The sequence below is a fragment of the Helicoverpa armigera genome, chromosome 9 (genome assembly GCF_030705265.1).
Source record: "Helicoverpa armigera isolate CAAS_96S chromosome 9, ASM3070526v1, whole genome shotgun sequence".
NCBI lineage: Eukaryota > Metazoa > Arthropoda > Insecta > Lepidoptera > Noctuidae > Helicoverpa > Helicoverpa armigera.
In genome coordinates this window covers 5,983,926-6,007,963 of record NC_087128.1, presented here as the reverse complement: position 1 = coordinate 6,007,963, position 24,038 = coordinate 5,983,926, and the positions used below count along the sequence as shown (strand labels likewise).

Below are 24,038 nucleotides of genomic sequence, written 5' to 3'. Positions count from 1 at the left end.
AAGTCGATAAAAATACAAAGGCGTTTTTTTTCGTTTTTGTATTGTTTGAAATAATTTATTTAGATTTTCGCATTCAGTGTTTAAACTGCGCGTGTTCACAAGGAGTGAGCGTTCATCAATCTTTGTCTGTAGCTGCGTATTCAGCATTCTGGGCCACATTTCAAGGCAACCTGTGTACGTCAAGCCTTTTGAAAGGGTGAGAGCTCCGTTGTAATTCATTTTAACCTTAAATCCTTTACTTAAATATTATAAATGATAATGCGTGACTTTATTACACATTTATTTACAACGTGCAGTTTTTTTTTTACATTTTCCGTTTTCTTTGTTTTAATATTCATCCGTGTTTGTTCTTCACAATACCACTGAACAGTTTTAAATGAAATCTTACAGAGAAAGAACATGTTTACACACAGAAATCACAGGAAACATCTACATAGTAAATTTTAAATGGCTGATACGTTAACATTGTCGTTACACCGGTCACGTTCAGTTACAGTATTTTAATAGTAAGCTGCTTCGATGCATGCACATACAAGCGTTGTGTACTAGACTACCATGTAGTACGAACTACGGTACATATTATGATTGAGCTTGCAAACAGCTTTATCCCTAATACCATTCACCGGAGACTTCGACTATGTTGGTATTCTGTCCTGTATCTTCGATAAGGAAAATAGCTTAAGGAAAACTCTGGTACAATCTATACTAGTATTAATTAATGTAATCATAGATATTACAATTTATGTATTACACGATAAGGCTAATCCAAATATGCATAATTGAGGATTTAATTGATTATGTTGTTTAAGTTACAGCTGGTTATGTTTTCCCGTTGAACCTGTTCTGTACTGAAACCGAGCAAACATTCAAAAGTTTTGATAGTCAATAAACAAAACAACATCAAACGTGCCAGTTTATTTTTTATTTGTGTAAATGGAGTATTTGATATTTTTCAAATACTAAAGTCAAGTTAAGTCGTGGTGGCCTAGTGGGCAAAGAACCAACCTCTCGAGTATGAGGGCGCGGGTTCGATTCCAGGTCAGGCAAGTACCAATGCAACTTTTCTAAGTTTGTATGTACTTTCTAAGTATATCTTAGACGCCAATGACTGTGTTTCGGATGGCACGTTAAACTGTAGGTCCCGGCTGTCATTGAACATCCTTGGCAGTCGTTACGGGTAGTCAGAAGCCAGTAAGTCTGACACCAGTCTAACCAAGGGGTATTGGGTTGCCCAGGTAACTGGGTTGAGGAGGTCAGATAGGGCAGTCGCTCCTTGTAAAGCACTGGTACTCAGCTACATCCGGGAAAAAGGCTCGGAGGATGATGATGGAGTATTTGATATTTTTGACGTTGCATACCTGCCTGTGTACTAACGTTTGTACCAGGTATTTTAATTGCGTATTTGTGCTGGTCTGTAAAAAATAAATATACCTACATATGTTCTTACTTTTAACATTTTCATATGTACTGAACATATGTAAAAGAAAGTTTAAAAAGGCAAAGCTTTATAGAACCATAGAAATATTGAACCTTACTTTATGCGTGACCAACACACTCCGTGTTATTTTCAACGCCATCGATCTGTGGCTGTATGTAATAAAAACTTTTTTATCTCAGCTCTACTTCTCCACTGTAATTTCCCGTAAACCTGTTCAAAGAAATCATGTTACTAATAAAAGAAAAAGTTTTTTAATAAATACAAGGAAAATCTGCCTTCAGGCTCTTTGGTACGAATATGTATCTGTGATACCTCGCTATCATGTTTGGGTATTTCTTTTATTTTTGTTTATGATAAAAATGTTGTATTATAACCTTTTATGCCATGATTTCCGTGCGTTACCAAAATGTTCAAAAAGGTCTCCCGGCTGTTATATATTTTGCATGTGATATTAAAATAAGATACTTCTAAGAAATCAATTCATCGCTATCTGTGTCTCCTTTGTAGAAGCTTTCCGATGTAGGTATCCAAAATCAAAATAGTTAAATAGTAGACCACATGGTCGTACATTTAAGCTACACGTCAAATACATAACGGTTGTGAATCCCGAAGCCGGTATAGAGAGGTTGATGTAGCTCTCCGCAGCGCTCGTAGCGAGTTACTACGAAGCCCACAGTTTATTACGACTACCACGCACGAGTTACCGTGTAGCTTGAATATTAAATAACCTTATTTCATCTTCACCTCCGGATGAACTTTGCTTATGGGATTATATTCAGAGTTTGGCTTGGCTTCTGTTTACAAAAACAATCTGAACTCACTACAATTACTAATGAGTAGGTTTCCTAATGATATCGTTTATGAAATCAGTCCTTATCACTAGTCATTATCGGTCATTGTTAGGTGAAGGTTGAACTATATCAGTCAACTGATAAGATTAAATGTTAAGGATTCCTCATATTACCTAAGGACATTGAGACATTGCTTGCGATTTATGTCAGACCGTATATATTTCCTTACAGCATACAAGAGAAACACGTAAGAACCTAAATAGTAATTAAAATAAAATATAGCATGAAGCAAGATATCAGTGCGAGCGTCTCGATACAGTTACAGCTAATGACGTTATTTTCTTATCTTGCATCTACGCGATTCACCCTACACCATAGTATACAAGTTTCCGTATCACATTAGTGGCCCTTGACCGATTTCGTTATATCGATTAAGGGAAGCAGAAGAGCTTAGGTTGAGGTTCATATTTTATTTCAGTTAGTATTTGATAGCTATTTAAGATTTTCTTCATCCTAGTTTCAGTAATGAGGTCAACATCTTTCTGGTCAGTAAGATTCACTTTTTTTGTAAATAAAATGTCACAGGACAATTCCATATACCCCTAGAATTTATTCACATAAAAATTTTGAAGATAGATAAATTGTAATTTGTAGGCGATGCGGTTATGATGACTTAACTTTATTGGGGTACTATACCTACTTACGTAGGTACCTACTGCAATGGAACTTCTTAAAATATAACAAATTCTAGACGGAAAGAACTTAATCTCTATAAAAGCAAAACGAAAGGAAGGTTTCCTTCCTCTCTCTATATGCTAATGCTGGATTTAGATCCCAAGGGGTTAATCCTCTTCGGCGATTTTAAGGCGGTGCATCTATAAACTGTAGCCTCAATAAAATCCAGTATACGTTTCTTAACTCCTCGAACTGCTAACTAAAAACCTAGGACAGGATTTGTACTCTTTTCTTATGCAAGTTTAATAATTAGGTCGATAGCTAACATCATTGTGTAAAGCAGTTGAAAAATAACAAAACTATGTTAGCCTTTGTGTCGATAACAAATAAATAGCTAATATCCGCCCAAAACCCCTAACAGGCATTTACAGTCAACTCAGTAACACTATGTGCGACCCACGGATTTGTTTGACAATATACAAGGTGTAAGTATGAGCTATCAGTTTTTATGAAGGTCGGGTGCGGCCAGACCGAACATGTTCGTACTTTACGTACAAGCCAGTGGGTGCAGTGTCATGCTTTCAATTTCCGGTAGGCTTTGGGTAGGTATCCGCCCGGCTCGTTGATGCGATATAAGCGAATCATTCGATTTGTTTCTGATAGCATCTATGGCGGTCGTGATCGCGATTTACAGACCGATACAACCACAAAGTGAATAACTATTTTATGTCTGGCGATTTCAATGATTTCAGAAATATGCTAATAGCGATTTTAGTTTCAGGCGTATGGTTTTCATAAGAAACAGTCATAATCAACTTGCATGCAAATTAAACAATCAGATATAGTCCGAATGCTACTTACATGCATTAAAAATATATACAAAACGACATGCAAAACACTTCATTAGTCTAAGCAGGCCGGCTTTCTGTTATGAAGCATCATATTTTTGTAATTTAATTAAGGAGCTTACCTTAGAGTATTCTCAATTGTAAAACGGCTTTTGTTTTAATAACTTTTTGCGCTCCTAATTATGTGGTCTTTCCACGGTATCTCGCAAAGTAGTACTGACTTACTGACAAATAAAACTTTTTTTCTCAAACATACATGGAAATAATGTTGTTTTCAAATAAAGAACCGCGGTGTATCGAATTTGCGGACAATGAAACTCAACACCATTTGATTTTGAATCTAACCATTGAATTTGGAATATAACACCGTTCCAGCAATGTTGTATGAAAAGGCGTGCTTAGGACATTAGATACTTTTTGATTGGATCTCTTTCATCTTTCTTGGCGTAGGTCCATTAATTAGTAAGAAATCTCTTTGCGTTCACGTGGCTGTTTAGCCATAAATGTGTTTGCCTTTCGGCTTAAATAAAAAAAAAATAGGCTACACAGAGATAAAGCCCATAGACAAAAGTATAGTTGACATATCTTTAATAATGATATCAAATGATCAACATTTGATAAATCGAAAATTTACTACAAATAAGATAAGTCCTTGCCAACGGCTCGTCCTTCAAACTTCATACTTCACCTGCAACTGCCCATTTTCTGGCTTTTGCAACAATATACCTACCATTGTTTTTTCGAGCAGGCACCTACACGGTTTACTTCACCTAAATATATTTCGAGCAAATAGGGTATCAAAGTGTTCACTCATCAGTCATCATAACAGCTGATAGCTTCGCAATCCCTCCGGATTATCGAAGGGCAGCTGTCTTGTTATTTCAGGATACCGTAATAGAATTGTTTGATTTCGATCCGGAATGATATCCTCAAACAAGTGACGGAATTGAACTTGATATGGGACAATATAGCTACTCGTCCACATGTGTTGAATTTAAATGCAAATACATAGGTTTATTAACATACAAGTAATGGTTATATTGACCAAGACAGACCTGTGCAAGCACCATTACATATATGTAAATATTTTTTGCAATATGCATGCAAAGGACGCAGGTACATGGGCAATTCATTACCTATAGTATCAATAGAAAATTAAATTCTGAGTAAAATAAAGCTACTAGTTTGTTGATTATTTGATGAAAAAAACGTTTTTTCTTCATTCGTATTATAATATTATTCAGGACAAGACTCCGTGCTATATACATTTGTTTGTCATTTTGTCTCCAAACGTACAAGATCGAATTTTAGTGGCATTACAGAACAGGCGTGGGTTTATATCCAATATATTCTTGCGTACGTGTCCTACATTAATAAATTCGCAATATTATTTATAGATAAATCTAATTTTAGATCTCAATGCTACTTTTTTACACGAAACTGGATGATTGAAATAACTAAGTTAGCACCAATTTAGTCTATGCTTATGATTGGTACCTACGATACGGTACGATTTACGTGAGCAAATTTTGGTATGCACTTTCTGAAAATTTATGAAAAGGAAAAGTCATTATATTTGTTCGTTAATTGATTCTAGTGCCATACTTACGTAAGTAGTCCAAAAACTCTTTCTTAACCACCGTCCGTAGACTGCAGAAACTAATAAAGCTTATGGGTAGGGTCGTTCGCCGCGCCACGCTCAAACAGAATCCTTGATGATGCAGTGATGGTCGGGCGCATCCACACGGGACCGTCACAAAAACCTCATATATCGACGACACATTACTTGCTTTACTTGCACAGGAAACAAAACCATAAATATGTTAGCACTTAGTAAAAAAAAAAACAGAAACGCGCATCAGATTATTAGTTATTTTAATTCAGAGGTAGGTATGGAAATCTTGTCTACTTGAGTAGATATAAACAACGGTATGAGAGAACAATCAGTACAAGAGTGCTCTCACGTGAAAAGCTTTTGTAATATTAATCAGGTCGATGTTAATTGATCCAATAAATGAGTTATGAGTACAAAAGGATAACTTAAACAACGTTATTAAGGCCTCGCCAGACATGATTTTACCACCAATCTTTTATTTAATTATATTAAAATCATTACAAAATTTCTGAGACAAGACTGGCTTAACATACTAAAGTACTTAATACAAACATGGAGATAAGTTACCCCCCTGTTTTAACAGTGTTAGAATTATCATTTTGTTGACAAAGAAAACAGACAATCTGTTTATAGGCACTTACTGAAACATATTTGAAGCAAACTTTGACTAAGTTTACAAAGGAATATAACGTTTCTGTTTACAGAAAGCTCGTGAAGCGTGAAATATAATTTATCGTTTTCAAATAAATAAACAAGGAATAAATAGAAGCACCGAAAGGTATCTATTATATTATAAATTAAATAGGAATTTTAAAGGCATTCTATAGCAATTTCCATGATGAAACGGTATGATCGCTCAAGCAGCGTTTAAAACGTATTTAACGTTTAATAAAAAAGTAAAGTATTTTCAAACATTCTATAATTTAAATCATCGGCGCGGCTACCGACAGATTTTAACTGAAAGCTATTTTACTTGTTATTACTACTTCATGTTATGTAAGCACATATAACAAAAGTACCTAACTATTTTTTTAATATTCAATATTATAAATAGCTGTTTATTAACAATTCGATGTTTGTTCTCATTTAGTTATATTGGGGGAAACCTATGATACCTATTATCATGTCCTGTAATTAAGGTTTATTCATGGATTTAAGTTTAGACTGAGAGCACTAATGTTAGTGCTTTATACGAGTCTGTGATATATTTGTGAGGGCAAGAAACGTATTGCCGACAACCACGCTCTAATTCTCAACATTCGTTTCTCTAGCTGTTTCCAGTATTTCTAAAACTACGTGTTCAGCAGAAGCATACGTACTAGGTACATTATTTCTGCGGTCTATCCAAGTCATTATTTATAGCCTTATCTCTTCTTTTGACTAAAGGGTGATAGCAAAATAAGTTTGGGTTACGATATGATCATGTATTTGATATGCCAAGTTGTTTAATTATCAAACATCAGTTATATATAGCAGCACAAAATTATTTATAACGCCGCATTAAAGAGTTAAGCCGGTTAAACTAATGATGTGTTAGTGATAAATTACCTTCCTCTTGCGCACCTTTCTATTAGGAAATTAGAGTGTTCGTTCTTTCTTGTTTTCAGACTAGACCAATTATCAAGCGGTACTCTCCTTTCACTTGCTTACTAAGTTTTCTCACCGACTTTCCTTACGTGTAGGTGGGTAATTTAATTCAGCTTGATTAAAAGATAAACAAACTTCTGAATCGACTGGCTGCCACTTATCGGAAATAAAACTTCTTTAATTTCCTTCGTTAAATAGATCTCTCTGTTGATAGTAAAGTTCCGAGATACTCTTTATTCAACAACTCTCATAAATCTCAAGAATATTGTCAAATATAGTAAGGAACGGTATTGAGATATGATAGGTACAACATATATGTCTAATAAACAGGATAATGTTAATTATAGTTCTTTAAAACTAGGCAGTTTTAAGATATGTAAACTTAATTTTACATACATGTAAATTGTGGCCATAACTCTCAGTCATTTTATCCCGTGATAAAATCGATGTCTATTGGCATCGCCTCGACCTGCCATAAACTTCAGATTCTTCAATAATCCTTCAAGAACAGCGTAAAGTGGCGGGATTACAAGAGGGACGTATCCCTTACACTGTTCTAAGAAATTCAATGTCTGTTTGTTAGTGTGTAGAAAAATTACATGTAGGATTTTTTTCTTTTTGTAAGACTCAGAGTAAAATAATTTCTAAAAGAGTATGAACTGTCTTCCCCGCCCGAATTACTATTACATATATCAAAATAATACAGCTACATATCTCAAATAACTAGTCACAACATTCATAAGTAGTTGATTCTGTGACTCCGATACGTATGTTTGTTAAATAATTATAATTATCCATTAGATTTATTTACGCACGATTGAACCTCTAAGATTGGTTTATTAATAGGATTAACTTAGTGACGAGGTAGTTTGTTAAATTTAATGGGCTTGCCGTAGGATAAATATTTGAGATTGGCACGAATAGAGTCGCGGAGTAAACCTAGTCACAAATAAATTTACAGTTGGAAGGAGACGGCCGTCATAATGACCTATTTATTACTCCTACATTTTCTCGCTTCACCAGAAATACGAGTAGCTGTTGAGTGCTCACATAATTGAAGGAAAATATTAATGATACTTAACTTCGAGTGTTTTTGAGTTTGTTACTGTGCTAAGCCTATGTAGTTGTTAAAGTAGGCATGAGCATATACATGTATTTAAGTTTCATGCTAACTACTGCTTTAAGAACTTGATAATGAGATAACTTGAGCTTATTCTTTTCCAAGGACCCTAGCATTTCCAAAGAGAAAATGTAACCAGAAAACTTTTAATACTTAAGAAACTAAGAGAGCGTAAGTTTAAAGAAAACAAGGGTCACAGTAATGGAGCCGTGTAATATTTACCACAACACACGCGAATCCGCTAAAGGAAACACTGCGCGGGTAAGAGCTAACAGAATAAATGATATGTCCTGCGTTAAAATCCATTGCCGAGGTTCACATCAAGAGAAACTTTATCCTAACTTATTATCGTCATAACGAAGTTAAAGCAGAGTTCAGAATTTCCCCAAAAATAATCTGATTTCTGGTTCACCGAAGAAAAACTCAATACAAGTTATTGCTAATTTAGAAAAGCTTTTACGTCGAATTTATTTGGGATTTAATTAATAATAAGTTTACAGAACTTCAGAAGCATGTTTTCTAAATTATGCAGTATCATCTTAGGATTAAATCATTTTTGACTAGATAGATACTAGGATAGAAATATTTGAATTTGGAATGCTGCTTTGATATGGGTTCCTAAAGCGGGCATTTCACTATGGGATATAACATATATTTCATTCTGAGATATACTATTTTATTACTCGTCATACATTTTGAAAAAATATTTATAGTTTGGTATTTAGAGTATGTAATATATTATATTATAGCACAGTCTCAAATGCATGACGCGCGAATAAAAATTATATCTCAGGATGTAATATATATTATGTTATATCCCGTAGTGAAAAGCCGGCTTAAAACTTGATAGGAAAATTGCAATTCGAAAATAGAATTCTACTTTTATCTTTGAAGAAAATTATTTGTTATCAGGAAAATTTTAATAATGTATTCGGTTAATACAAAGTGGTTATTATTACTCGAGTGGCACCGAGACTGGGACTATATTGACAGATGTATCTGGGTATGTATTCATTACTTGATTTATAAACGAAACATAACTGATTGATTGTTTCATGAAAAAATTAAGTACCTATAAGTAGTGGAATTTTCAATTAGCATTCCAGTGTAGTCTCGAGTGAGTTAAGTATCTTATTTATCGAAAACGTGGACACAGCGTAATTAATACTACCTGTATATCTTCTTGCATAAGTTTATTTATTACTTATGTGAATGTTTAGTCTGATAAATATATTCACATTGTTTAATCTTAAAGGAATAAAAAATTCGGGCTTTCTACTAAAATCACGATGAGCGCTTTCAACTTTTCTACGTTTTCTCCACTTTTTTGGTAACGTGACACTTTAATAGACGTCTGAAATAGGAACGTAGGTCCTCTTTAATTGCTGGCCTGCTTTATCATTTCGCAGTTTTTATGATAAAAGAAAAGTATTGTAAGTTGGTAGGTCCGCGTATTTTATATTAAGTATGTCTATTTTATTTAGAAGTTTTTTTTTAAATGCAGGAAGGTTAGTAAAAAAATATATTTGTGTTTACTTTTTGTGCAGTCGTCTTTAGGCTATATTATAGCCCCCATATACGCAACGCCTGAAAAAAGGCCTTTCTTCTGTACTTTCGTACAAGTGTTGTTATGTAAAACACCTGATATACTTACAAGCAAATACATATTTTGAGTTTGAATCTACGCCTCTTTACATTCTAAGTTGGTAACAAAATAGGTGATTTGTTCCACAAACGTTCATCCGACTGACATCTAGTGCAAAGTTTGCTCAACCGTCCATTGGAGGGAACATATCGACATACTATGTAATGCCATGAAACTTGCTAACAAATCCACCAGCCGCCAGCCCCGTAACCTAGTCCATACTACGCTAATAGATGGCGTTGCTCGTTTCAACTTCCCACCACATAGCCCACGCTGTTTACGATATTTCAATTCAATAGCGACTTATGAATGAATGTTATTGATTATTTTATACAACAAATCTCAGTAATTTCGTGCTCAACTTTTACGAATACTAAGAGCCACTTCAGTATTGCCCATTGTGGCTAAAATTCAATTGAACATTAATTTCGTGGTACTGTAAAGCGTCTTCATAGCAATATTTCATGTAAACGACCATCGAAGCGTAATCTTAGTATTTAATAAATATTTATGAATTGAAACAGATGTCCGTTTAATGTAGGAAAATCATTTTTCATATTTTTTCTTGTAAGTAATAAGGATTTGATTTGAAATGAATTCGATTAAGATTTTTGGAAGCAATATTGTTACACGAAATAATTCAGCTCCAGTATTTATGTTCTTACATGCTGTGGGGGACCTCACAGCTGCGAGGCAAAAAAATGCCATTTGTAACACAGACAGATGAGTGCAACTTATTACATGTTTCCCCTTTTTTTTTTTGGCAGGGGGAAAATCCTCATGGACTTCCCTCCACCTGGGGTCGGTGGAGGGGGTGTGCCGGACTCTTACCGGCTAAAAACCCACCCAGTGTTGCCTTCTATTACCTATTGTCGAGGGCACGGGTATCGCCAAAGCATTCTTCCGCACCCCCGACAGGTATTGGCCCGCCAGATGTTCGAAGGCGGGCCCCGTCAGCCTCTGTGGCCGTCACCCAGCGGCCACAGCAAACTCCACTAAGAGAGGCGCGCGCAACACAACGCCACCGTCTCGAGGCCTGTTACTGATCGGACGACAGACGCCCCTAGTCTATCGCCCGCAGGCCGCGCCCTATGGTGGCCGGAGATCAGCCACCCTGCGACGCCCACCACGTCTGCTGCGGGCGGGGAGAGAGGAAGCAGTTTCTCTCCTTTCCGCCGCCTCCTTTAAAACCATCACATCCTCACAAAAGGAGGCGACGGCGTTCCACCCTTCTTCGCTGCCGACCATGCAGGACACGACAGCCGGCAGCGAAAGACTTCCCGCAGCATCTACTACTGCCACTAGGTCACGGCGCTGCGTTGCCCATGCTGGGCATTCCAACAACGTGTGCAGCGCCGAGTCCTCGCTGCAGATCCCACAGTGGTGGCATTCGGGCGTGGGCTCCCGGCCTATGCGACACAGGAACTTTCCGAAACACCCATGTCCGGTAAGAACCTGTGTCAGGCGGAAGCTGAGGGCACTGTGGCTTCTCTCCAGCCACTCCTTCATAACGGGCCTGACCGCCGCGACGACGGCGTGCCCTGCCGTGGGTCGCGCAAGTCGCTGCTCCCATTCCACCATTAACACCTGGCGGAGCTCTGCCCTGCGCGCCTCAACTTGTCGAGGCACGAGGCACTCACCCCGCTGCACTGCTTCCTCGCGCCATGTATAGAGTGACGCGAGGACTTTCCCGTCTAGGTCCCATGGTGGGGATCCGGCTAGGAGGCATGCCGCTTCAAAGGAGATCGTACGGTATCCCCTTATGACCCTGATGGCCATCGCACGCTGAGGTCTTCGCAGCACTGCAAGATTGCGGGCCGTCAGGGTGTTCGCCCACACTGGCGCGGCGTAGAGCGCCATCGCCCGCACGACCCCCATATAAAGCCTCCGGCAGGAGGTATTGGGTCCCCTGAGGTTGGGCAGCAGGCGTGAGAGCGCAGAAGCTGCGGCCAACAATCGGGGAGCAAGACGTTGGAAATGCGGCCCGAAGTCCCACCGACTGTCGAGAACGAGACCGAGGTATTTCATCGTCGATTCGATAGCGATGGTGACCCCTCCTACTACGATGCTAGACCCCGGAGGTGGCTTCTTCCTCGGCCCATGGAAGCAGAGGGCCTCAGACTTGTGCAAGGCCACCTCGAGGCCAAGACGCCGGATCCTACCCACGACTTGCGCGACACTGGCTGTGGCCCGAATGGCCGCCTGTCGGTACGTCTTCCCACGTGCTGTTACTAGCGTGTCGTCAGCGTAGCATATCACGCTGACGCCGTGGAGAAGCGCACCGCGCAGGACCCAATCGTAACCAATGTTCCACAGGAGAGGGCCGAGAACCGACCCCTGAGGAACACCGCACGTCATCTCTCGACGACCCCATCCTTCTCGACCCGGGTACACGACAGCTCTTTCCGACAAATAGGCCCCGATTATGTGACGGAGGTACTCTGGCACTCCATGATAATGGAGCGCCTCCTTTATGGTATTCCAGGGCAGGGTGTTGAACGCGTTGGCGATGTCGAGCGACACCGCCAAGACCACCTCGCCCCGGGCGACTGCTTCCTCCGCCAGGACCCTCACGCGCATGATCGCGTCAACTGTTGAACGCCCCTTACGGAAACCATACTGGTTGTCCGCCAGATCCGGCCCCTCTCCGGTCATGTGCTGAATAAGGCGGTCGGCGATGATTCGCTCAAAGATTTTTCCCACCTCATTCAGCAACACAATGGGCCTGTAGGCAGATGGTGAGTCTGCGGGGCGTCCCTCCTTCTTGAGCAGGACCAGCTTTCCGATCTTCCACTGGTGGGGAAATTGACCCTGCTGCAGACATGCGCTCAAGAGTCCTGCAAGTCGGGGCCCGAGAGCCTTTATGGCCAGAGCCCATACTCGGCCTGGAATGCCGTCGGGCCCTGGGGCGGTGTTTTTGATACGAGCGACCGCCACTCTCAACTGTACCTGGGTCACTTCGGGCACGTCGTCGTCGTCGACCTCTGCGTTGGGCATGCTCCAAGGCGGAACCATGGCGGGTGGGTTATGCTCCGGTCTCAGGGGGAATAGAGCGCCAACCACATCCTCCAAAAGTTGTGGCTGCAGAGTCTGGGACAGTGGGGGAGCCCACTTGCGCAACTTACCCCTGACCATACGGTAGGGGCGACCCCAAGGGTCACGGTCTAATGTCGCCAGTAGTTCCCTTTGAGCCTCTGCTTTGGCCTTCCCGATTGCCAGCTGGAGAGCGCTCTTTGCCTCCCTGTAGGCCTCGTAGAGTTCCGCCTCTTCGGCCGTCGCTGTAAAGGGGCGACGGCGTCTTCTTCGGTACCTGGCATACTGGCGGCGCACTTCCACACATGTGATGCGCAGCTGTGCAATCTCCTGTGACCACCAGTATACCTGGCGCCTGGATGGTGTCGGATGTACTCGGGGCATAGCACTGTCGCAAATCTGCGACATGCTCTCCTGAAACCACTCCGCTTCTTCTTCGATGTTTGCAGGCCTGTCCGGATGGTCTAGCCAGGCCTGCACAATAGCGGCTTCCACGAGAGCCTCTCGGTCCAGCCGTTTAAGTGCCCAGCGCGGGCCCTCTCCAGTGCCCACCGGGGCTGCTTGAGCCGGCCCTCTTGAGGTATGAGTGGAGATACTGAAACGGATGTACCTATGGTCAGACAGCGTCTCCACCTCCTCCAACACGTGCCAGCCCTGGACGCGGCATGCGAGCACAGGGCTTGCGAAAGTGAGGTCTACTATAGACCCACCCAATTGTCGCACGCACGTCTGCACGCAACCCCGGTTCAGGAGAAGCAGGTCTTGCTCGACCGCCCACTCCTCCATTAACTCTCCCCGCACATTTGTAGTCGGGGAACCCCAGGCAGTAGACTTTGCATTGAAGTCCCCCAAAACGAGAACGGGCCGCGGTCGACTACGACTTATAACCGTGCTCAACTCTAGCATGATCACCTCGAGGTCGGCGAGAGAAAGGCTGGGGGCAAAGTACACCCCCGCGATCAATAATTCACCCCACACTGCTGTGACATAGCCCCGCCCCCGGGTGACGACTTCAAAGGATGGGGTGTCCACAGCAATTCTTGCTATGAGCGCCACCGAACTGTTGCTGTCGCACACCCAGTCATCCCTAGGTGGCACATAATACGGCTCGGCGACGACTGCGACATCGATCATCCACTCCGCCATGCTCTGGAGCAATAGATCCTGAGCCCTGGCGCAGTGGTTGATGTTTGCTTGGAGGAATCTACGACTTAGAGCCATTATTGTGTGTCCATGGTAACCTCCTCGAGCGTCGGTGGATCCAGTGCCGCAGCCGATGGGTGAACCGGCTGTGAGGGACCACTCGTTTCCATCTGCGAGTTATCTGAGTTACTACTAGCCGGCGGATGAACCGACTGTGTGGTAGTGACCCGTGATGTTCCTCTCTTGTTTGACTTGGGCCTCGCGCAGACCTTTGCCCCAGTCTGATGGTCGGCTGGTTTGCCGGATGCTGCACAGAGTACGCAGTGAGGCTTGGCTGTGCAGGAGGCTGCCTTGTGCCCAAGTTGGCCGCAGCGGAAACAAAGCTGACTGCGGTCGACCCTCGCGGTACACTGTACCCCCACGTGTCCCTCTTCCAGGCAACGGTAACACCGAAAAGGCTTGGGTGCCAGAAGCGAAACTTGTGCTGAGACCCAACCCACAATCAATCTCCTTCCATTTGAAATCCTGTTGGCTGCCGATACGGGGCAGCTTACCAGAACTTTCCCTAGGCCAAAGGCTCCTCTTCTAATACTTCCCGCCTTTATCTGCTCTGGCAGACAGTTTCCGGCCTTTGAGATGGCCCCGATAACCTCGTCTGTGGTGACAGAGTCGTCCAGGCCCGAAATGAGTAAGTCTGCACACTTCGTGGGCCTGGAAACTCGAACGTCTTCCTGTCCTAGTGAAACCCTAAGTCTTTCAGCAAGGGCATCAGCTTTAGGGCCACTAGTGGCACCGGAAATTTCCAGTAGTCGGGCACCGGTTGTGGTTGTTTTGCACCGGATGCCCGAAATGCCGAGGTCACTTAGCGAGATGTTCGCTTTCGCCCGTGTTAACACCTCAGCATATGTGAGACCCGCTCCTCCGCCCCAGGCTGTAGTGTAATGACCACAGCCGTCGAACGAGGGGCACGTAGCCTCACAGCCTGTTTTTTCACCGCAGACTCTGTTGGCTTAGCCTTGCGGCGGGCGTTTTCCTTCCGACGTCCTCGTCGAACCGTTGTCCATTCCACCTCATTCGTTGTGGCGCTCGACGGTATTGGGCGAGTCGCTTGTATTAGCGACGCTCCGGTGGGAGCCCCGTTACTCGACTTTTCCGTAATCTTCGCCTTTTCTTCCCCTTTCGATTTGGGGTATCACCCCGGGGTTAACGTAGCCGACTGCGCCTCATGTTGAACACGGGTGCTGTGGCTTTGCCGCATAGGACGGCGCTGAAGCTCTGCGTTCATCAGAAGCAAGAGGAGGGCGCAAGATCTTGCCTTCTAGAACCGAGAACCGAGCGTTGAAACTCGCCATCTGGCGCATCAAGCCGGCTAACTCCGACTTTTGGGGAGGCTGCTGCTTTGTGGGCTGTAGTTCTGGCAGCGTCTGTGTTTGCAATTGAGGCAAACCCACCTCCCTTCTGAGGTGCTCACGACGGAAATTTGCCATTTCCGCCTTGAACTCCTCATGCTCCTTGCGGAGCTCCGCCATTTGAGCAGCTAGTTTGGCATTCTGTGCCCGTAACAATGCCGCCTCTTCGTTTGTCGTACGGGTGAGGAGGGCCTCAGCACTCTCCTGTATTGAGGCTACAGCCTCTTTAAGTGCCTTTTTGCAGACGCCACTGAGTCCCTTTGAGACTTTCCCCACCCTTTGGATGGCCGCTACGGCGTCCATCATTCGTCTGTTGAGATCTATGGCAGGCAGCTCTTCTGCTTCCACGATCACCTCTGAGGCGGCAGACAACGACTCTGAAAGCCGGTTGACCCTACCTCCTGCTACTTTTCTCGTAAGAGCAGCAATTTGCTGCTCGTCTTCCGCCTGTTTTTCTGCGGCTACTGCCGCCTTCTGGGCAGCCGCAGCCTCCCGCCGGGCCAGGCTAATACCAACATATTTGCCGGTTGTAGCTGGCCTACCCCTCTTTGTGTCCTTTTTGGCACCGGCTTTGGAGGCCGGCACCGACACTTCGCTCAGGGTCGTGTCTGATCCTGAGTCAGCGCCTGGTCTGGGGCGCTTGAGCTTACGAGATGAGCTGATGCTCGCCGTGCTCATGAGGCTTTCGTTGTCGGAGTCCGACAATATCCCCACGCTTTCTACCAGTACCTGAGGTACTTTTTCACCTTCACTACTAACTTTTCCTTTATTTTTTATTTGTAAGAATTTTTCCATATTAAATCCCACGATCATGAGAGCATAAAAAACGTCCTTCCCCGGCAGTGGCCTCATACCGGGGCAAGCCTACATACTGTTGGGGGCGGCTGGCCCCAACAGGTGGGAGCGCTAACGACCGTGCCCCCCACGGCCATTCATCCCCTCGCCGCGCTCCCGAAACTTGGGATTAGGTGTTTTTTTATCTTAGAGGTGTCCTTCCTCTGGGCCGGGCGGTTAAACCAAGCCCTCGGCGGCGGCATTAGACATGCCTCCGTCTGCTGTCCGGCCATCCCGGCTCAACAGACCCGCCGAACGGTTTGCTCTTCGATAAACGAGGAGACAAACGAGCGCCGCTTCGGTGCGCCTGCACCTCTGCGGGCGTGGCCGCATCCTTGCCAGGTCCGCGAGCGTGGACTCTGCAAGAGCGGCCCCTCCCTGGGTCCCTCTTTGTCTGGCCTCTCCCCTGAACCTTTCCGGCATGAGTAACTCTACCGGCAGAGCTTCAGGATCATAGAGGCACGCAAGCCCCACCACGACGACAACGTGGAGACACCCTCGGTGGGGATTACATGTTTCCCCTAGTTAATGTGTGGGTGATGAATTTAGTTATATTTCATACATAACTCTGATGGTTTTTACAATACCTAGGTACTTATTATACGTTAATATTACTTCTCTTTTACTTTTTTATTGAGTTAGGCCGGCAAGACAACTTTAACTTATTATTATTAGTCAAACAAAACACCCGCAGTCGGCAATTATACTTCATTAATTAATGGTCACATAAACTAACGGATGCAGCAATTTAAATGGTTATTGTGACGCCTCTCAAATGTTTTTTCACTTGATGATGATAGCGATGACCACGTAAATAATTTTGAAGGTTTTACAGTTAGATTTAGGTAGGTAACTAATACGTACCCACCTACTCTAAATAGTGAAAACGGTGGCAACTATGTAGGTACTTAGGTACCTAGTAGGTAGTAACGTAGTGTACCTACTGCATGTATGACGTAGATAACAATTGAAATGTACCGAGAACTTCCTTTGTTTGTGAGCACTACAAGTACGTACACCTTGAATACGTACCTACTGGCTTAAAGCTTGATTGTTTTGGAGGTAGGTACCTTACCTAACTTCTTTACTGAGGAGGCACATATCGCCTCTTTTGCTTTAGGAGATAGGTACATTGAGTTGGTAGGTACCTATCTACATAAGTAATTGTATTAAAATAGGTACCTAAGTATACGAAAGCAATCCAGCATTTGCGGAAATAAATAAAGCATATCTAGGTAGGTACTTAGTGTTCAGCTACACATTTTTTTTTTGCATAGAGGTACCTACAAATAATAACTATAAAATTGTAAAGGAAACCTTTTAAACCAAAAAATACCAAATTATTTTGTCTTTCAATACCATGGGTGAACGTAGGATGACAGTAGATAAGTAAATGAAATGGGAAATGAGATGAGAAGACGAGAGGGAGCACGGAGCACAGAGGTTGGGATGACGCCGGGTCCGGGCGGGGGGCCCGGGAACGATTCATTGATCCGAACCGTTCTCGGCACTGCGACAGGGACAACAAAGGGAGGGCCCGGTACCGTGCTATCGCTCTCTCGCTTCATTCAATGTGGGATGATTATACCGTCATAAAAGAACAAGAATTGTTAAATTTTATATTTCAACAATTTAGGTACCTACATTTGTATGGATATTTTTAATGTTTATACAATACCTAGTTTATAATAATTCAGCATTGACCTTGATATTGAATATGAGTGACATTGCCAAGCAATGTTACAAAACAGCAGTTCTGCTGCTTTCAAAGTGGGAATTTATATTTAATAACAAAACAACAAATACTCACCAGTAACTACCAAAATACCTATAGGTATCAGTCCAACTAAATTGTTGTTATTGTACGAAAAGTTGAAAATCATCCGTAGTTTGGTGCGATAGAAATGGCAACATCTTTCGTCGCGCCATGAATGCCGAACGAAGCCGAGTAATCTTCTATCCCTGTCTCTCTCACAGCGAATCGCACGGGCGAGGCGACTCGCTGAGTGGCCACGCGTGCCTGTACTCGTCCGTTGTTGCACCAGCACATCGACATTAACCGCTTTCAGTGCTAGAGCGCGTTCCTCCGCGCTATACTCACATAACCTAAAAGTTAAACAACCCTGATTATTTTAGTACTATTCATTGTAATACCATTAAATACTCATGATTACCTCGAATTTATAAGTTAGTGTTGTGGAAGTTTACGCCCAGCCAAAGGGCGTGCGTGGAGTGTATTTTTGTGCAACACAAAGTAAATACAAACGGCAAGCTGTGGGGATCAGGGGCCTTTTTTTTGCCGCCGCAGGGGATGTACTATCCTGTGAGTATATCTTTCGTTATTTTTAACGGTAAACATTATTCACACAGACAAATAGGTTTATAATTTGGTTTTGAGCCAGGGACGTCATAAAGATAACCCTGGTGTCAGACTAAACGGAGCACAATGTTATGGCACTTATGGCGCATGGCGTTACATACTTTACGGTTTCACTGGTATTACAGATCATAATTTTAATGTTAATTGCTATTGTGTGTTTATAAACGTAGGCCTCTTTATTTAAAATCCGAATTTAATACTGCATTTACAAAATACATAATTGCTAACAATTGTGATTAACACAGTAGATATTTTGTATTTACGTTAAATCTCAAACAATAATCGAAAATACAGATCATTGAAACTCCTGCATCCATTGTTATGACATTGAAGTTGAATGAATTCATTGAATTACATTGTTAGTTGTCTTTTTCTGCTACACTAATAGTGACGTAAGATAAAGAGAGACGATTTCATTAAGTTAAATACTGTAACATGTCAATAATCGTGCGCCTAATAAATACCTATACAATAAGTTTACGTTTGTAGTAATTTGTTTTAAAGAGCAAAAAAGTGTAACCATTTAGCATTCTACCAGTTACGATCGAGATAAAATTGTCTCTGACAGATAGCTACCACTAGCTAGCTACCCACACAACTTAATTAGAGTAGGTATGAGCGTATGTCGTATTATTTTAAAATAAAATACCTACAAACGCGATTTTGGATCCAGTTTTGAGATTTCGTTTTGTTCTAACAAAGTGTGTGGGTACACAGCTGTTAAATACCTAATAGATATCAACCAATTCCCACCTAAATCTGCCTTGTGCTAAATTAACCAAATTTAAAAATGTCGAATGGTATATTTCTCAGCAAACATGCCATTTTTATTACATTTACACCATAATGCTAATACGTATGTGATTATCGTGGTATTTTTTTACCCTCTTCGGATTTACTTTGTACTGAACCTACAGGGTTGACAGTCACTGTTAAGTTATTAGTCTATGCAGGTGTCTATAAACCTAGTATATTTATAAATAAAAAGAATACCTAGTCACTTGTCTGTCTATGTTTGGATCGCTCCTCCTGACGACTCGGCGCCACCGAATTGACTGTTGTGAAACAAATTTTATTAATAATCTTAACCCACTTTATAGATGTTTTCAAATCGTTAGCTGGTTAGTATTTTCTTTTATAGATTACGCAGTACGTACCTATAGATTTAGGTACATCGAATATACTATAATAAACAACGTAGGCTGCTTAGCAAGTAACTACCTATACCAGCTTAATATAATGCCTATCTGGGTACCGAACCAACCTACCAGGTTTACGAAATAGGTAGATAGGTGAATTTCCAACAATTCAAAATGAACTAGGTACCTTCCTACGTTAGTTTATTACTTTCTGTTATAAGTGGATCGTAAATTCATGTTTTGAATCCGCATGTAAGTCTGTCTGTCCTACACCATGTTCCTTAATAAAATTTCGGTTGCCTCCTATATCGTACCTACCACAAAATAAATACGCTTTGTATGTCGGAAGGTAGGATATTATCCAATAGAAGTAGGTAGGTACCTATTGAACATTTAATTTTTAAATTTAATAAAATGGAACGTCTCGCTCCCCTCGTGTTGAATATTTGGAGCGGGTCGTCTCAGCGTCGGAAGGGGAGATTACAGGAACCCGTTCATTGCTCAAGGTGAACGCGAAACTCCACTGGTGATGGTAATAAGGACAAATTATTCGCATACCGGCCTTTTGTTCACATCTCCCTGTTCATGGATGTATTAACTTCACGACTTTGGGTCGACTACCTGCCAGTAAACATTGAAACATCGAACACGCAGGTAGCAGCAAGCGAAACCTCGTTTGGAAACGCAGCTGCCTCTTTTATGCTAGCATATTATTATTTTTACATTCAAGCTTGATAAATTACTGCGGATAATATCAACAAAAAGCATTTGAAGCTAATAACAAAGATGATCTTAAAGGGTTCCGATTTTAAAGAACGAAACCCCAAAAAAGAAATTTCACACAATAACATGCTGCAAACAATGGGTGCATGCACCTACTTTGTTCTTTCGAGAACATACTTTTGAAATCCTAGAACAAATATTTCCACAATCTCGAAACAAAAAATTAAAGACAAAACCCCTCGATCAATATAGCAAAATTCTATATAATTTTTCGGCTACGTTATTTTATGAAGTTCTCTTTACTATTGGAGAAATCTTAACCCAACTCTGAGCAGAATGTTCGTGATAACAATAACTTACAAATATCTTGCGTCGAAGTTCCACGTTCGATCGCATGAACCATGCATGATTTTGTGGGATGTAGGTAGCGACGTTTCTCAGTAGTGCAGATTGTTGGGCACGAGAGTCGCCCCAACCCTGCTCCAATTGTATTTACGGACGCCGAGAACTACCCTCGCTTAATTGACCATGCATCCATGATTGACGGGATACGTACATTCACAATTTAAAAGCCTTTAATATTTTGTGTTACATGTAAAGGGGATCTTTGCAGTTTTTGCTGTCGATGGTTACACGTTACACGCTTACGGAGTGTTCGTATAAATTAATCCCACCGTCAATATGAATTTAAGGAATCACGAAAATTAACTAATAAACAACAACAAGAAAATGTTTGTTAAAAAATAACAATACTAAAGACGTTCTCAAGTAACATTGAATGACTCCTATTGACTAGCTCGAAAGTTATCGAGCATAAGTTTTATCTCTGCGAAATGTAGAAAGTTATAATATTATGAAAAATACTTCAGATCTCGCTAATTTCATTATTTAGCAGTAGGCCTTAATGGCAGATCTGTTGGTGTTCGGGATCCCTGAAAGTTACAAATTAATTTAAATGTTCGAAACACCGTCGCCCTTGTTGGATCCATTAATGACTTACTTATTTCGCTCGTTTGAACTCCACAGAAATAACGGAAATTTACTTAACTAACCTTTTAAAAAGATAACTTTCAGTAATTCATTTTTATTTATTAGTTACAATTATATCGAAACTTTGAAATTAACTGAAAATTACATTAGGTCTTTGTTATTTTGCAGAATTGTAGAACCATCAAATTACGAAAAAATATTTTTGGAAGAATACGAATTTCCTACAAGGTTCAATTATGATTAAATTATGAGTTTTACATTTCTGCTCATATATTAAATATTTGCTTAAGTAATATGTATTCAAATAGATAAGTTTAAATTAATAAAAGTTTTACCAAAGGGAACATTTCTCGCCCCCACTTACTGTCAGAACAGGCACTTTGTTCGCCACGATATGGCAAATAAGTTTCCGTCCCACATCTTGCCTCGGATGACGGCGTGGTTTCTGCTATTTAAATCTTTCCGCGCCAGGAAAATGTGTACCGCTTTTCTCTATATACACAATACGTTAGACGGTACACATGAAATTAGCGCGTTACCAACGACTATATTGAATTTGTAAATGGTTCACGCATCGGTCGGTGTAAATAAAGCCGCCGTACAATTTTCCGAAGTCGTGTAAATATTCAACAATGTTTGCTTTTAATGATTTGCTCATAAGTCCTGTTAGATTTATAGTTCAGACATTTTGTAGTAAAACCTAATTGCAACTGAAGTTGCTGGCAAAATTATGGACCAGGAGAGACTTGACATTTAATAAAACTGTCAGTATAATGAGCTAAGTAAAAAATAAGGAAATAATTAACAACTATTTAAAGATCCAACTTATCTGCATTTATGAGTAAGCCATAACAAAATGTAAGCTTACTGGCGAAAGCCTTCATCCTCACTTTGTTTGCTAAACAAATACATGATTCTCATTAACATTACCAACAAGAAATGTTGTAACCCTCACCGCAGGGCTATAATATGATTATGTAGTTAAATGTCAGTCACTAATACTCATAAGATCGACTATCGAGTAGACTTGACGTTGGCTATAAAACGATATAATAAAAAAACCATCAACACCTTGAAAAACTCATGTAAAGTATTGAAGCAGGATCTTCATTTAAAGAGATCAATGTGGTTTTTTTTTATATGAAACAAATTCGAAGCATGTAAATACCGCAATTTGAGCTATGGTTTTTGAACGCATTTGTCTATTGATTTCTAGTCACTATCTTCCCCTACTCACTTAAAATACTATAATATAGTTTCTGAGTCTTCTTCAGGTCGGATATCAGTAGTACGTTTTCAAGACGATTTTGTATGGAATATGTTTGTATTAAATTACCCCATACGTCTTGTCTCGATATAATTTCAGTAAGTTGATTACACTGTATCGGTTTCACTCACGCGTATTTTATTATATTCAGAGCACCCTAATGCCGACTCGTATTCAACGAAACCGAAATGATATTAAATTACGATACTCGGCAGAAATACCATTATATTATTATACATTATCTATAAATTATTGTACGTCGAAATATCGTAATGTTAAAAAAAATACACAACAATAATTTAACTTAGTTTTTATTATTGTTATTCGCCAATGAACATTTGACATAAAAGCGACCAAATTCTGCTAACAACAAATACACAGCAGTCAAAAAGAAGGAAGTTGAGAAGATGTCTGTTGGTTACAAATAAAAAATGTCCCGGTTGTCGCTGGAATCGGTCTCCTATTCCTTGAGGCGCAAAAGCCGTAACAGGATCAATATAAAACAATATGACAAGCTACATCGGAACCATATTAACTTACAATGGAGTCTATTTTAATGTAGCCCTCTACCAGTAATTTGAAAACGGATTTAAATTGCGCATTAAAGTTAAATGCTGCTGTATCATTTCCCTTGTGTTTTATACTTAATTAAGGCGTAAAATATTGTGTTTCTCGAATTCAAGATTCGTTCCAAAATAGAGTTGTGATTATAGTACCAAATGTTTTCAGTTTTAGCCCTGGCGTTTAGGTTTATACGGTACGCTCGCTGAAAAAGCAGGGCACCTGCGTCATATGTAATCATTCACTTTGTAATAAGATAAATTTCACAACCAGATGCTAAGCCTCTGTATTCACGTACCTATACTAAGAATATGCTATCTGGCAGCGAATTTTGGGAAATAAATATTTTTAACCATATGAAAAACTTCTTGAACTGCGTTTCGCTGTATGTATGATGGTAATGTTTTTATCAACATAAATGTAGCCAAAATAAGACATAATATTATAAGGATTTTTTTAAAGCAGAAACACGTGTTATATGATACCAAAATAGAAATAAGATAAGTATAAAAAGACTAGCAGTCGGGCAAAGAAGTTCTATCGATAACTAGCTAGTCTTTTAGCCGCTCCACCAATATTTTTTCTTCAAAATCCGACTCAAACACTGGAAAAAATAAATTGGCCGTTAGTCTTCTTGGCAAAGTAACAATAATTTTAATAAAATCCATTGAAAAATCTATCAAAACAACTACAACACTTTTATCACTACTTTCTGTATATCGTTGTGCTTCTCCAACTTCTCTGATTCAAAATGAGGGCTATTTTCCTCTACTTTTCCTATAGGTTGGACTATTTAGATATTTGGAAGTAATTTTAGGCACAAGTTTACATTAATATTTC

The 24,038-nt window shown here is 40.9% G+C and overlaps 1 protein-coding gene across 10 annotated transcripts in view; it reads left to right on the top strand.

The window, feature by feature from the left end:
* The window catches only part of LOC110370023 (RNA binding protein fox-1 homolog 3), an 81,562-nt gene that overhangs the window by 20,827 nt on the left and 36,697 nt on the right, over positions 1–24,038 (top strand). For 9 of the 10 annotated variants that reach the window (XM_049839451.2, XM_049839448.2, XM_049839452.2 and 6 more), the window contains exon 1: positions 18,112–18,461. The exons of the other annotated variant lie outside the window; for it this stretch is intronic. In XM_049839451.2, the coding sequence (XP_049695408.1) occupies positions 18,450–18,461 (12 nt within the window). In that variant the 5' untranslated portion in view covers positions 18,112–18,449. Of the gene's footprint in view, positions 1–18,111; positions 18,462–24,038 lie in introns of those variants that run through there. 10 annotated transcript variants of the gene reach the window in all.